At 36.9% G+C, this 16,422-nt stretch overlaps 1 protein-coding gene across 19 annotated transcripts in view; it reads right to left on the bottom strand.

Moving 5' to 3' along the window:
* The window catches only part of MBNL1 (muscleblind like splicing regulator 1), a 210,024-nt gene that overhangs the window by 18,167 nt on the left and 175,435 nt on the right, over positions 1–16,422 (bottom strand). For 17 of the 19 annotated variants that reach the window (XM_020882161.2, XM_070466569.1, XM_070466570.1 and 14 more), the window contains 3 exons: positions 12,142–12,342; positions 1,582–1,839; positions 344–397 (listed from right to left, as the gene is read on the bottom strand). In XM_020882161.2, the coding sequence (XP_020737820.1) occupies positions 344–397; positions 1,582–1,839; positions 12,142–12,342 (513 nt within the window). The remainder of the gene's footprint in view (positions 1–343; positions 398–1,581; positions 1,840–12,141; positions 12,343–16,422) is intronic. The other 2 variants (XM_070466565.1, XM_070466564.1) reach the window with 1 other exon arrangement.

The raw sequence follows: 16,422 nt of genomic DNA on the forward strand, positions 1-16,422 counted from the left end.
ATAATTCTATCACTAAAGCCATGCTAACCAAACAGGTACATAAATATACAGTCCAAAAATACATTTTTAATGTCCTTCAAATACTTCATTAGAACATTCTACAATGTAGTTAAACTGAATGTGGGCTGCTGGGTTTTTGGAATCTTTCATTGCACCACATCTGTCCAGGGACTTGTTTACAGTCTTTCCACTAATTTTGTCAGGAAACCACACTCAGTTTTCATTGCACTTTACAACTTTATAACAGAAAAGAGAATATATATTTTTTAACTGATTAAAAAAAAAAAAACTTGTATCTACAATAAAGCTACATGCCAAGCTAAAAGGTGAAAGGTCATAGTACCAGGTCAAAGGTTGCCTCGAGGGGTCGCTTCAGTGATTTGACAGCCGACTGAGTCTTAATTAGCAGGCAGCGAGCACATGATGGCAATGGGCCAGTGGGGTTCAAGCGCATTAACATAAACAGCAAGCAGAGGTGCATCATGGGGGCAGCAGTGCATTTTTGGGTAGGTGAGAAAAAACAAATAAAAAAACAAATCATCGGAATGCCATATACAACGAATAACAAGACTAAGCATGCACAATAAAGGCACTATTGAGTGGTTATTGGGAGGATGACTCCTCTCTGTAGTTAATTACAAACAAGATACTCTAACAGAAAAAAAAAAAGAAAGAGTGGAAGGAAGAGAAGAGGAGAGAGTCTGCCTTCTGTATTTTTGCTCAAGTATCCATAAACAAACACAGAAAAGACCTCTCCGTGACTATTTGACTGTGCTACAAAATACCACAGGCTTCTTTTTCATGAGTAATTTAACGATTAAGTCATATATTTATGTAAAAAAAAAAAGGACAACATTAAAACAGCTAAGCAAAGAACAAAAATGGACTCATTAAAATCAGCTATTAGATCACATTAAAATTTACCTTCATTATATAGTTTAGTATCTGTTCTAAATGATCCATTTCTAACGCTTCTTTGAGTATTGCTTTCCCCTTTCTATGTAATGGCATAGGCAAGCTTCTCTAGTTTTACAGTTCTGTTTATGCCACAATATAGTTCAAGATAGTCTAGATAACCAAACCGCTCAAAATCTTGTAGTGAATTCTAAAAACAGTTTTGTTGAAGCAATTCTCCTAAATAGTTTCAGATTTTGTTATGGTTAAAGCAAGATAAATGTAGAGAAGAGCCTTGATGTGCAGAAGAATGCACCAAAGGGAAACAATGGCTGATTAGATAGCACACAGAAATAAGAGGACCAGAACCGGCAGTATCGTTAAACCGAAAAGGAGACAGGTGTTCTGTACAAAGCAGAAATTTCAGAAACCCTATATCCAGAGTAATACAGAGTATTAAAAGTTAGGCCAAGGGTAGGAGCAATCTGAACCATTTGAGGAGTTACCCTCACTTCTCTGAATGGTCACTTCATTACGTATTGTCTGGGATACCTGAACAAACATATCTTCAGCAAAAAAAAAAAAAAAATTTTTTTAAAGGTTAATAAATGAATAGCCTGCGGTCAGAGAGAGCTGCCCACTGCTCCTGTGGCCGTCAAGAAGGGCTGAGCCAGGGTCTCGACTCACCATGGCGGCCGCCGTGGCCGCAGCCTGCGCGGCAGCAGCCTGGTTGACCTGGTACTGGGCAGCCTTGATCTTGGCTTGCAGATGCGCCGGGGGGTGGAAGTACTTGCACTTTTCCCGAGAGCATCTCCCTTTGATGTAATCCATGCACACGGTGACCGTGTTGTCGTTGGTGTCGATCATCGTGCTGTCTGCAGGATGCGCGAACCGGCAGTCGTTCTCCCCTCGGTTGCAGTTGCCGCGCTGGTACTCTCGGCAGACCTGTGGGGCCATAAAGTGCACGATGTCAGCCAGCACGCACAAGCAGAGACCTGGCCAGGATTTCAGGTGCAAGAGTGGCGACAGGGGGCTACAGGTGAAAGGGGTAAGGTGATTTGCAAAGGAACCACAAAATAACTTGAAATCATGCCTAGCATACAAATTACAGCCCCTTTTCAATAAAATGCCCATGAGGAAGAAAATGCACTTAAGATACTAACTATGGTAAAACATCTAATTTAAATAATGTTGATATACTTATTCATTGTTGTTGTTCAAAAGCTTAGTCGTGTCCGACTCTTTGGCGACCCCATGGACTGTAGCTCACCAGGCTCCTCTGCCCATGGCATTCTCCAGACAAGAGTATTAGATTGGGTTGCCATTTCCTTCTCCAGGGGATCTTCCCAACCCAGGAACTGAACCCGCAACTCCTACATTGCAGGCGGTTTCTTTACTGCCGAGCCATCACGGAAGGCCATGCTTAACTCATTACTAAGGAGGAGATAGTAACTTTATCGTGAAGAACTCTATAGACACCCACTTAACCAAACAAAGTTAATATCACCAGTAATAAAGGCATAATGATATCACATATCTACTGATATGACACTGAAAAAAGGGTACATCGTCACATTTGTTGTATTATTGCTGAGAATGCAAAACCTGAACTTCATCATGACGATCCATTAAACAAACTAAAATGGGAGGATGTTTCACAAAATGACTCACCAGTACTCTCCCAAGATGTCAAGGTTATGAAAGACAAAGACAGACTGAGATGCCGTTATAGACTGAACGATCCTGGAGTCAGAGGAAGGATATTGGTAGGACAATGGGTGAAATTTGATTAACGTCTGTAGATTGGTTAATAGCAGCATATTAACGCTAATTTTCCGGTTTTGTAAGCGGTGACATGGTTATGTAAGCTGTCAATATTTAGGTAAGCTGGGTGAAGGAGATGCAGGAACTCAGTTCTATTTTTGCAAATTTTATGCTAATCAGAAATAATTTAAATGTGAAAGTGTAAAAAGTAAAATGATAGCTTTTTTGAAAAATGTTTCTAAGAACTATATTTTTTATCATTAGAGATTCACTGGGTAGTAATGTAAAGCAGATGGAAAAGGATTCTTTTTTTATTATCTGTTTGTCTTATATCTATTAATTTTGGATGGGGTCCCTGAAGAAAAGGTGAAAATGGATTATTTTTCACCCATTTGCTGGATTTGGACCTCTTACTATTAAAGGTTGCTGGGGATTTCCCAAGTGGCACGGTGGTAAAGAATCTGCCTGCCAATTCAGGAGATGTGGGTTTAATCCGTGGGTCGGGGAGATCCCCTGGAGTAGGAAGTGGCAACCCACTCCAGTATTCTTGCCTGGAAAATTCCATGGACAGAGGAGCCTGGTGGGCTACAGTTCATGGGGTCACAAAGACTTGGATGCGACTGAGCAACACTTTATAGCTTGTCAAGGTGCCTGCTCTAATAAAAAAGCTGCCCGCACTTTCATTCAGAAAGTTTGACCTTTTTACCACAAGAGGGCCACCTAAACACAAAAAGCCCTTTTGATATTTTTATGCTCTTATTACTTCATGCTTTAAGGATGTTTCCTTTTTGTTTTTCACAAATCTTTTTACAAACTGAGCAGATATAGTCCCTGAACACTCTATTTTGGAATTCATGAAGAAAAAAAAAAAAGGCGAACTCTGCTATGATTTAAAAAACAAACATTTTCTTGGATTTAAAGTACATAAAATGATTACATTCAATTCTAAGTGTTTCCCCCTTTTATATACATAACCCATTATTGAGGAAAATGATTCCTTTTAAAAAGGCCTTGATAATTTGTATCATGCTACATGTTAAAAAAGAGCATTTTAAATGACATCTTGTACCATTTAGAAACCTCAAGCTAAAGCAATGCATCCCATCTACATAGCCGAGTCAACTCTACTCATCACTTCAATTTAGATAATCTTAAAAAATTATTAAATAGATACTCTGTGCCAGATACTCCGAGAAATATTAGGAGTAAAAGATGACTTAGAAAGTTACAAAAGATGCTACTTTTTTATCACTACATTTATCTTTTCGAATAGAAGAAAACAAGGGTATCGAGGAGTTTATAATTTGAAAAGCAAATGTCAAGCTGTTATCCAGACTTCTTGTCCTCCACTCTCCCTGAGCATGCAATCAAGCCGTGCTCCTTTCTAAGCCACAAACCCCCACTTACTAAATTAGACTCCTCAAAATACGCGGAGAGGAACACTTAAATGTGGATAAAAACTTTTCATGTAGATATGCGAAGCTTATGCATAAGCAAAAAGGCTACTTTTCTGTTTAAAAAACCCACGTCAATTCAGCGTCATCCAACAGGAAACTCCTGCTGTTCGGACACTACTGCTGTTCGCTTTTCAGTAATTTTTGCTTTCTCGAATATGCTCACAAAGAATCTGGCGGCAGCTGACCCAACACTCTTTTCCAGTTTCTCCTACTCTCTGCCACAATGACAAGAAATAACATCTACAGGTAGTCTATCTTTAGGAGCCGGAATAACTACTAAGATCAAAGATTTGCTGTTTTCTAAAAGCAATTACGCCAGTGTTTGTGCCAGAAATTTGAGCATCAGTCCCCAAAAATAAAACCTGAATGCTCGGCTGATTTTTCACTTTTTCTTTCTCTGTCTGTCTCAATGTTCTTTTTATTTTCAGGGGTATGAACTTACAATCAGGTTGCATAAAGATGGTCATTCTAAGACCTCTTCTGGTCCCTGTCCATTCGCTTTATACATATGTATATGTGTGCTTTGTATAAGTTAGTATGTTTGTTTTGTATAAGTTAATAACTGGCTTAATACAATTTTGTCCTCTTTACGGTCTTGCAGGATTCATTTAGGGAGAATTCTAAAAAACACTTAAGCAGAGTTGATAACTAGCTTAGAATCTTGTCCTAAAGTGACTGTTTCACTTATTTTTTTTAATCCAGCTGAATGTTTCTCCTGACAAGAGAAACAGAACAGAAGAAATACACTGAAACAGCTTTTCTCCAATTATTCTTGCCTTTGAAAAAATATATAAAGAAGAAACAGAAAATCTCTTGTGTAAACTTGTACTGGTGCAATCCACAAGGCCAGAGGGGCGAGAGAATGTTGCCAAGCTTTAGAAGCACATCGGGCTTGTTGGAGACTTACCTGAATAGAACAAACCTCCCAGAGCTTTTCACACAGATTTTCCTCTAATAATCAATACATCTCATTTCTCAATAAAATGAGATCTGTTTCTTGACTGATGAATACGAGCTTGGCCTGGCTTCTCGGATAAGCTAGAGAAACTGTAGGCTGCGCTGCTCCCTCAAAGAAAGTTCTTAGATGTGGTACCGCATTAGCAAATTCCAGTTGACAGACAAAATTTCAACAAATTTAACCATCCAACTCAAATCAGGATAAGAAGTTGCACAATTTACCATATGGAGAATTTGTAACAAAGAAGATTAAATTTGAAAATCCTAACAATGTTATGGCCCTTTTCGCTATTCTCATCTAATCTTCTGCGCTAATGTATATGTATTTCAAATAGTTGTAATTAGAGTATGATTATTACTTGGTGATCTGTTTTTGCTTGTTGATGGATGTAAACATTCTTTTTGCCATTTTACTAAAAAGTGTCCATAGTGATCATTTTTGCTGACTGAATCAAATTCCATCAAATAGATATACACAATATAAGTAACTCAGAGAACATCTAGATTATTTCCAATATTCCCATACTACAAATAATGTTACAAAGACTATCTTCACAACCACACCAAAAAAATCATTCTATAAGGATGAATATGTAGAAATGGTATTAGTGGTTCAACAAATATAACTACTTTTACAGTTGGGTAAGTGGTTTCAAACCTAGATGAAAATAATTCCATCTACTAGCTAACATTCTTCAATCAAAAAGAATGCTTGTAAGTATAAGTGTTAACGCAAGATTTGCTTTGGAAATCACATAAGTTTTGTAAACTTTCATACAAAAAGGTTAAGAAATTACTTTCATAGTAAAAATCATCACCTTGATAAAAATATTTACTGAAAACATTAAAGTAGTGAATTTCATTTCCAGAAAAACATCTTTGGCTAATAAACTTTAAATAATCAAAAGGAAAAGCAATTAGAAAAACTTCCTAAGGAAATCTATGTTAATTCTACATAAACCTTCTTTGTTAATTAAATAGCAGTGGTAGGGTGCAAAGAGGACAGGGTTTGAAAACAGAAATTTTGGGTTCTATCTAGTATTTATATTTACTAGTTATGGAATCATGAATACTGAAAAAAATAATATATAGATAGCTTAAAACATACTATACAAATCTGGTTAAAATAAACAGTTCTGTTATGTGATCTCAAATTTTTATAAACATGACAAACATATTTCAAATCAGTCAAAATAATAATAGGTGGGAAGAAAGTGAAAGTGTTAGTCACTTAGTTGTGTCCAACTCTTTTGCAACCCCATGGACTGTAGCCTGCTAGGCTCCTCTGTCCATGGGATTTCCCAGGCAAGAATACTGGAGTGGGTTGCCATTTCCTTCTCCAGGGGATTTTCCTGACCCAGGGATCAAACCCACGTCTCCTGCATTGGCAGGCAGATTTTCTTTTTACTACCACTGAGCCACCAGGAAAGCCCAATTTAAGTCTAATGACTAATATTAAGGAGCTTAGTCAAAGATACATATATACCTGCTGTTCAACAGTAAGTATCATGGATGCTTTATTTTCTATTAAATTTGAGTTAATGCACACTTTAACATATAAATACTGAATAATCAATTATTTTATCAAAGATTCCATAGCATTATAGGTCACGAATATACAAATATGAAGAAATTACCTATGTTTTCAAAAAGAATTCAAATATCCATATCTTAAAATTCTGATGATTAGGGGAAATGATCTTAGTTTCTGTCTGTATTGGAAAAGACCCTGATGCTGGGAGGGATTGGGGGCAGGAGGAGAAGGGGACGACAGAGGATGAGATGGCTGGATGGCATCACCAACTCGATGGGCATGAGTCTGAGTAAACTTTGGGAGTTGGTGATGGACAGGGAGGCCTGGCATGCTGCGATTCATGGGGTCACAAAGAGTCGGACAAGACTGAGCAACTGAACTGAACTGAACTGACCTGAACTGTCTGTATAATTACATTCCGTAGATAAATATCTAATGATGTGATATCTAGTTTCAGTTTGTTACCAGATAATTGTACAAACTTGGTCTATCTGAATCTCATTTTTTTAAAAATGAAGAAAAAGACATCTATAAAGCTACTCTATAGAGGATTTCTGTTAAGATCATCTGGGACTTTTCTTTGAAATCTAAAAAGTGAAATCCTACAATACTGCCATTAGCCAGTGAAGATAAGCATATTTCTATAGATAATATAGCTAAGAATTTGTCATTTGATTTCACATAACTTAAAAAGCAAATCTGAATATATCAGAATGACCAACTAAAGAAACAACTTGCAACTCTATCGTCTCCAAAGCAAAACTCAAGCTAATTACAGACAGCATAAACGACAAGAGACTAGATGTTTTAAACGGGAACATGAGTTCACTATTTTAGAGTCTTTATTACACTACATTATTAAGCCATTCTAAAGTCTTATTACAATTTTTTTTAATTTAAACTTCATAGCCCCATGTGCATTAAACTCGTAATATTTCTTGGTGATTTTCTAAAGAATTTAAATATCACAGAAGCAGTAGCTAAATACTCGAGACAAAAACACAAAAGTAAAGTAATTCTATCAATAAGCCTTTCTTATATTATTAAAAGCACTTGCTTTTCTAATCTCATTTTGAAATGAGTGTCATTTATATGCAATAGATCATGACAAATCCATTAACTGCCTATAATGCTGTCATGGAGGCATCCTTTCACCATCACTTAAATCCACATTTAGCTTTAAATGCTTTTCTTGTATGTGTAGTCAGTAGGTATCATGTGTTTTTATACCTATATGAAAAAAGTCACTAGACTCTTCTGTATCAGTAAGTAGTGGAAGCATTTAGTATCCAGTGGCCTGAATCATGTCATGATCACCTCAGCAGAATAAAACTTTCAGCATATGAATACATTATTTTGAAGCAACTCCAACTGGAAATATCAGAAGCCGAGTAGTTTGCCCACCTTTGCTGGAATATGTCATATAGACTACTAATGTAAAAATAATATAGTTAACCTAACGGCAATCTAATGTCTCCATCAGCATATGAAGTATGTGGCCACTTGTTTGTTTTCTGTTTTATTAATGCTGTTATGTGGTATTAATTACCCAAAAAAATCTTCGTTGTTTACTTAAAATATTTCTTTATGCTGTAACACGGTATTCTCAGCAACTTCACAAAATGCAGAATGCTAAATGCATTTGAGGAGCCAGATTTTTAATCCAGAGTCACAAGTAACTACATGAGGTAAATGATAAAATGTTAATACTTAAATAACAGGTGCTCACATCCCCTGGATGGTATTTTATAAACCATTTACATTTAGAATCACCCAGCAGATCTGTGAAAAGGATTCGAGAGCCCCACTGGAGACCCACCAAATCAGTCTGTGGGGATGGGGCCCCACATTTAAAAACAATTTTTTATGTTTTAATTTTTGGTTATGCCTCGCAGCTTGCAGGATCTTAGTTCCCTGACCAGGAGTTGAATCTGCACCCTCCTCAGTGGAAGCCCAAGTCCTAACCACCGGACCTCCAGAGAATTCCCAGGCTTTCCATGTTTAACAATCATCCCAAGTGATTCTAAGCACATTAAAGCTTGAAAACTATTGCTCCAGGACGAGGGGCATGAACAAGATGCCATATTTTGTCGTTGGAATGTTCAAAACGTAAGCATGTTCCCAAGGGTAATGCTAACAATGTTAAAAATGTGTCATGTTTTGTCTCCTCTAGATTACCCTAAACTCTGAATAAGGGCATGGATTAATTAATTGATTAACTAGTTGATTGACTCATTTATTCCCTCATTGAACAAGTTACCAGGCATCTTTTATGAGCTTGGCACTATTCTGGGGGACCTTCTCTTGTTATAAAACACTAGCCAACCTTCTGATGCCTCAAGATATTCCTCACAACAGTTTTTACTTGAAATATGGTCACCAGTTCTCTATTGGATATTGCTGAATAAAGGAGAGAATAAATGCACTCATGGATCCTTCTTGCACCATAAAAAAAATTACTGTGTATCTTGAAAATAAACAATTTCTTTAATTACCAACTCGTTGTAGTAAAGCAGATATGACTAAAAACCTCAGTCCTTTCTAGTATGTACAGATTTCAACAATTTGTTAAAATAATAACTGAATATAACTGCCACTCAGAAGTTACACAAAGGCACCCCAAGGTCACAAAAAGTAATTTTTTAAAAGCCTCAGTTCAGTGACCAATATTTAAGAGGCTTGCTCCTCTTTAGAGAAAACTGATTTTACAGCATAGAGAGTATGCACCTGCAAAGTCTTTTAAAAGATATCCAACAAAGAATGGATAATATGGATAGTGATAGAAAACTTGTGCATGTGTGCATACACACACACACACACACACACACACACAACCTTTTCAGTAGTTTGTGGTTGGCATTAAATGCAAGAAAATGACCTAAATTTCACCTTACTGGAGGTGATCGTAGAGATTATCTGGTATAATCCCCTAGTTTAATACATGTGAAATATGATGCTTAGGGAAAAAAAAAAAAACCTTGACCTATGCTTACTCACTTAATTAGCAGCATCACCAGCACTAATCCTTGGGTTCCTCTTTTTCAATTTTTTGTAGTATCAACATTTTTTGTAGCATCACATTGAGGGCTATGTGTTAGTTCTTTACAACAAAAGAACCAGAAGAATGATCATCTATGGTGTTTTTAACTTCTTCATTGCCTATTTTGTAGTAGAAAGAGAAAAGGAAGTGGCAAGAAGAACTGGCCAATATTTTAGCTGCTTCAAAATTTGTTCACCTCAAAAGGAACTCAACAATTCTAAAATGTACTTAGGAGTTCCATGAGTTAAAGATCAAGCACAGATTTAAAACCCAAACAACTAAATGTGTAAATAAGCGTGGGCACTTACTGCCGTGTCTCTTAGACCCCAAGATGTGCTGTAAAGAGCATGAGAGGGAAGAGTCTGAAGACAGGAGTATCTTAAATCACAGGGCCAAGGAGAAAGACGTGCCCCCTAGCATCACACTGCAATATCCTAACAGGTTGTAACTGTGACAGTGAATCAGATCCTGTGAATGAGAATAAGATAGGAAGCTGCCCTACTATCAGGCATTGAGATAAGTGGAATTCAGGTTAAAAGGAAATGACAGTCATTACAACAGTAGCCATTTGTTGTGACTACTAGAAAGGAAGACAAAAAAATACTTGCAATAGCTCCTTGCAAAAGAAAAACAAAACCAAAGGAAAGACAGAAATCTTCATTTTAACTAAACATCATAAAGAATATAACCAATTACAGTCTACCTAAAATTGTGGAAGAATTAGTTTACAAGAGTTCTGAATACCCAGTCTTTTAAAGGGATTCTTTGAAAGAGAATTAAATAGAGACAATCTCAGTTTTAATCTCCTATTAAAAATTAATTCAATCAAGTTCATCTCAGACTGCATATTTGGTTCCCATTAAACAATCAAGAACCTTAAGATATGCTTCTGAAAGGTTGGGGGGGGGATTCATATATTGAGCATCTAATAATTTTTAAATATTTAAAACTTCCTAAATTTGCTCCTAAATTTCTCTGCAAACAGCATTAGTTATTAATGAGCAAGAACAAGTATGCAATGACAAACCACCCGCAACTGAAGGTTTTATCTCTAGCACACGGCAGGGTCCTTGGTCCACAGAGGGCATGCAATCAGGTCTCAACATCCTTCCTGAACCCTCCTTACGGAACTCCTGTAATTAGGAGCTTTTTCCAACATGTTCAATGAAAGGCTAAAAATAAGCCTAAAACAAACAAACAAAAACTCTACAGGGAACATACAAGCCCAAATTTCCTGCCTCCTGTTTGTACCATCACTTGTATGGGAAGGGGAGTAATAACAGTGTTTAAAATTCTGATATCATGCCCCACCAGAAGATCCTATCCATGTGATCTTGAATAAGTCATGTTGCATCTCTCTCAAGTTTATTGCCTTGTTAAATGGAGTTGACGCTAGTATCTTTCTCATAAGATTGCTTTGAGGATTAAATGTGTGGTGCACACGGAGGGGTAATGTTATGGCTGGTAGAGAGTAAATATCCAATAATTATCAGCTATAGCTACGACCATCAAAAAGGTGGTGGCAGTTATAACTACCCTGAAATCTGAGATCCTTTGTAATGCATGTAATGAAACTTAATAAATAAGAACGTGGCAGGCACTTATTAAATAAATTCCTGCTAAACTGATAAATTATTAGTGTCAATTATGTTCACACAATGGCCTCATTTTGCCATTTTCTCGTAATTAAGACATGCAAAACTTCTAGTACTAAATATTGCTTCACCGTAACCAGGGAAAAGAGAAAAAGCTCATTTTTTCTTTATTTAGATACCAAAGCCAGATTTGAGAGCTTCAGTGTATAGCAATGCTGCCATTTTTCCCATTTAGAGTTTACTAAGTCCACTAATTTACAGTCAAGTTGAAATTCTCAACTACTTCAATATAAAATCGTATCTTTAATTTCTTTTTCACGCAGCAATAGCAAAGCACATACATCAGATCATCCTTGACTCTAAGACAGAGTATCACACAATTTGCAATTAAAAAGTTATCAGCGTATTTCACAAACAAAGATGCCTTGTCATTCCTGCTGAAACACTGTGAGGGTTATGTGAGGAAACTTGCAATAAAAAATTTTAAAATGCTTTGTGTGCAGTAACTTAATAACGACTTCATGAGAACATGTATCAGGGGATTGACAGAATTTGTTAATAGCAATAGTAACAAGAAACATTTAGGAAGCTAAGTCTAACTCTTTGAGATAAAATCGTTTCTCCATTTCGAAGAGAAGAAAACTGAGGCACAGCCAAGTAAAAAGCAGTCTGATCCCAGAGTCCCAAGTTCTTATCCACTTTTCTACACATGGATGTTGTGGCTTCTATAAATGTTACATTCATGAAATATAGCATATCTCTATTCTAGCAAAATGCCCCAAACACTGAACCAAAATCTCTGCATTAGCTTCTACCCTTTATAGCCACTGAAGAAATAAAAAACAAACAGCACACGAGGAATTTTCGAACAGAATACGTAAAAACACCCCGGACTCCTACCTCAAGTCTGTCTGTCCGCATTAATTTCTGAGCGGCAGCTGCAGCGGCTGCGGGGACAGGGACCCCAGGGTTCCCCGTGACCAACATTGGTGCGGTCGGTAAGATCTCTGCCGGAACCAGGCTTGGGGAAACAGGTCCCAGGTAGGGATTAAAGGCTGCTGATGCATTGGTAGCTAAGCTTGGTGCAACTGAAAACATTGGCTGAAAAATAAAATATAAGGTAAAATTTAATAGGCAGGTCTTGGTTCAAAGTTGATATCCTACATCATATATCTATCCTCCATCCACGCATCCATCCATCCTTCCATGCATCCATCCATAATCCACGCTTCCTTTGCTCCCTCCCACCCTCCCCCTCCCTCTCTCCACTTAACTGCACATTTATTAACTCTCGTTTAGATTAAGAATGTTTCTTAAATAAGCATTCATTAAATCAATGTTTCTCTAAAACATAATGGGTAATTTATCTAGGAAATTTTCCACTGGGATTTTGAAGCTTGGGGTCTACAATACTTGCAATTACTTTTGAAAAATAGCTCAACCATTCAATACAGAAACTTCTTATAGTTACCTAAGCTCCACCTTTGTCCTGATTTAATCCTAGAAACTTGTCTAAGAAAATACAGCCCGTAATTGCTATGTCATATGTACTTGAAAGATTTGTTTACAACTGTTAATAGGTTGCAAATGTCTTATTATCTAGAATATATAAAGCAGAACTCCTTGTGGATAACAGAGTTTCACAGTCAATGTAAACTGTGAATAAATCTTAGGATATATGAAAGGTGATGATGACACCATTTCTTTTGAGCACATAGGATAAAGAGTTTGGCATATGTATTTGTTCTAAGTTTTCTTGGGTAAATTATAGATGTTCCACCAGCTTCTTATTACTTTGTGAGATACTCTACAACAGACTCAGCTTACTAAGGAGAAATGAAGTCTGAAAAGAATACTCCTAAAGAAGTGCATTATGATTATTCAAGGAAATACATACAGGAACACTGAATAAATGCTATAAGATAGATTTTTCTGCCAGAAAATACTTTCATGAATATATGAGTATGGTTTCCATTTGTTGATATGAAAATTTGTATGTCAGGAAATATATCTGTTCTTGAGTAAAATTAAATAATTTACTTGAAATTTACTTTAACAATGTGCTTTTTCATTTTTCAAAGCATAACCGAGCACACTTTTCCACCTTACTGGTGGTATATTTTCAACCTCCTAAGTCAATGGAGTTTTCATTCTTGATGTTTAATCTATGTGTAATAATAATGTTTGTTTCAAAAACACAAAAACAAATGGACAAAATGGATCCTGTTCTTTAAGGTAATTTTAAACAGTTTGTTATCTTTACCCTGCAGTAAGAACAGAATCATAGAAAGTTTTTTTTAGAAAGAAAGGGACATGAGAATGTAGATAATTCTTCCCTCTGATAGGAATAAGAAGTTAGACGATTCAAGAGTTTATTTAGTACTCAAGAGAGTTTTACAGAATAAGATTTTATGCAATCAAGATGTATATGTTACAGAAATAATTTTTATAACTCAGAAATATCTTTAAAAATAAAATAAACTCTTTATCTAATTTGGCTCTGACTCATCCTGTATTGAGAAGATCAAGTATTCCTTTTTTCTTAAGGCAGTGGTTCTCAATTACCGGTGATTCTATCTCACAGGGAGTATTTTGCAACACCAGGGGATATTTTCGGTTGTCACAGCTGGGGGGCACTATTGCATCTAATGAGGAGAGGCAAATAATGTTGGCAAGTATCCTACATCACATAGAAAAGCCCCTCACAACACAGACTTATCAGGCCTAAATGCCAATAGAAATGGGGTTGAAAACCTCTGTTCTGACAGCCTTCTCTTGATGTCACAAATTGTTTTAGGACAACATGTTTGCAGCTAGCACATACAGTCTTAATCACAAGACCATGTAATAGAGAAAAGTTAATCCAACTTCTGATTCACTTGGGAGAAGAAAAAGTCTACCACTGAGTCCACAGACATCTTCAAATTAAAATAATTATGCCTGCCAGTGTGTTGGTCTGAATGCCCTGGTTAGCTGCCCTATCAGGCTGAGGCTCTTGATGAAACAGCCTAAAGTAACACTTCTAGTCCCCAGATCCATCTCTGCCGAAGGCAGCTACCCACTGAGAACAGAAAACTGCCGGGATCCCAGATATTAACAATCAATAGCCAGAAATGGGGGCCCAGGGCAATCTCTCAAGTCCATCAGCAGTGACTTAGTCAAACAGCAGTTGATTTGATGTTGCTCCACTGACTACCGGCTGCGAAGGCAGCACCAAGACAAGAGCTCACCTGCAGCGTAAACACATGCTGAACTTGGGTCTCTCCTCAGAATTATTCAGATTAAACTTACACCGTTACAGATTATCGAATGCAATATGTGACATGTTCAGCCACATGCAGGCCAGCACTCTAATTTTTCTCTTAGACATTTAAGAATTATAAGTAATTTAGCATAGTAGACTAAAAAACTAGTTTAGAGAGAACAGAAGCCAGTCAATATTAATTCTTGCCATGAATTAGTATGTATTTCCAGAGAGGGTATTTTAAATGTAAACTTCAGAAAGCAATTGAGATGTTTATCACTTTGCACAATCTACTGAAATTATTTAGAAGCAGAGGTCAAATTGGCAAACTTATCTGGAGGCAAGAGAGCATTCTTAAAAATTTTAAGAAAATAAGATCAGTGGCCAATAAAATTCAGCTTTTGTTAAATATCATTGAATAAAGCAAATTTATAATCTGCAATACATATAAAATAGCAGTTCCATAACACTTCCCCGGTGTCTCAGATGGTAAAGCGTCTGCCTACAATGCGGAAGACCAGGGTTCAATCCCTGGGTCTGGAAGATCTCCTGCAGAAGGAAATGTCAACCCACTCCAGTATTCTTGCCTGGAAAATCCCATGGATGGTGGAACCTGGTAGGCTACAGTCCATGGGGTTGCAAAGAGTTGAACACCACTGAGCAACTTCACTTTCATTACAGATAAAAGAATACTTTCATTAGATAACAATACTGATTTTACTAACTGGCAACAATTTTTCCACTGGATTGTCTCTATAGAGTTGTCACATGAATTGACTTTCTGACAATTCAGCAAATGTTAAGAACTTTAGGGTACTGTTCCCAAGTAAAATCAGTAGCAGCTTTCAAAATTCTAAAACAGACTGTGCAGCAAGCATTATCTCAAAGTGCTCCCTCTCCAGATAAGTAGCATTATTTGCTAAACAGGCAGACAATAAATAATAATAATAGCTCTATACTTTAAAATTTGATTCCAAAAGTTGCCCAAAACACATCCCCAGCAAAGCGCAACATCCCTTCACTTCTTCTGAGCTTTTGTAAATTCGTTGTATCTCTCTTTCAAGGAGCACCTTGCAGGAGGTAGGCCACTGCTGGCCCCACCAGAGGGCCCTAATCAGACTACCGAAGCACGTGAACTGTGGTGCTGCCAGTTCTCTCTTCCAAAAGCCGTCCTGCAGAGCTCAGCAGAACTGCAAGGACTGATACTAATGCAACGGTGTTATCAAGCAGCATCCTATTTTCTCCTAAGTATCCGCAGAAAAATGTATAATTATGTAACTGGTGCATTTGATCCTCGTAATAATGATTTACAGATATCTTTGTTCCCAGAAGGCATAAGGAAGGTTGCTTTATGATTGCCTTTTTTGCCAGTGAACACCCTCAGCAGAGAAAAACAAACGGCAATCTTACTGATGTTGGTGCATTTATGGGCTAATCATTGTTTGTTTTAAATGAGACATTTGATTCCATTAAAGGTAATCAGGCTTTATTATGAATGAAAACATTATTCAATTTCACGTTAGGACCCTAGTTAAATGTGTGCAAACATGATTATTACAATAATTCTATTTATTTTGTGCCAGGTATTGTGCTAAGCGCTTTACCTGTGTCATTATATTTAATCCTCATAATAATAGAAAATAAATTCCTTGGAGCAAACAGAAGCAAAACCTCCACTGCTTCTGTGTCAAGGAGGAGGGGAGACACATTTAGTTCACTATTAAGTCCCCAGAACTGAAAATGATGTCTGGTATACAACAGGCATTCAATAAACACACACTGAATAAGTATTTGAGTGAAAGAATGAATGAATGAAAGGGTGAATAAATTACAGCCTTATCAGGTGGATATTATTAGTTCCATGTAGCAAATAAGGAAAAGGGTCCACAGAGACTATGTGTGTATGGTCACAAAGGAGAGCATGGAGACCTGTGACT

Source organism: Odocoileus virginianus, chromosome 4 (assembly GCF_023699985.2).
Source record: "Odocoileus virginianus isolate 20LAN1187 ecotype Illinois chromosome 4, Ovbor_1.2, whole genome shotgun sequence".
Lineage (NCBI taxonomy): Eukaryota > Metazoa > Chordata > Mammalia > Artiodactyla > Cervidae > Odocoileus > Odocoileus virginianus.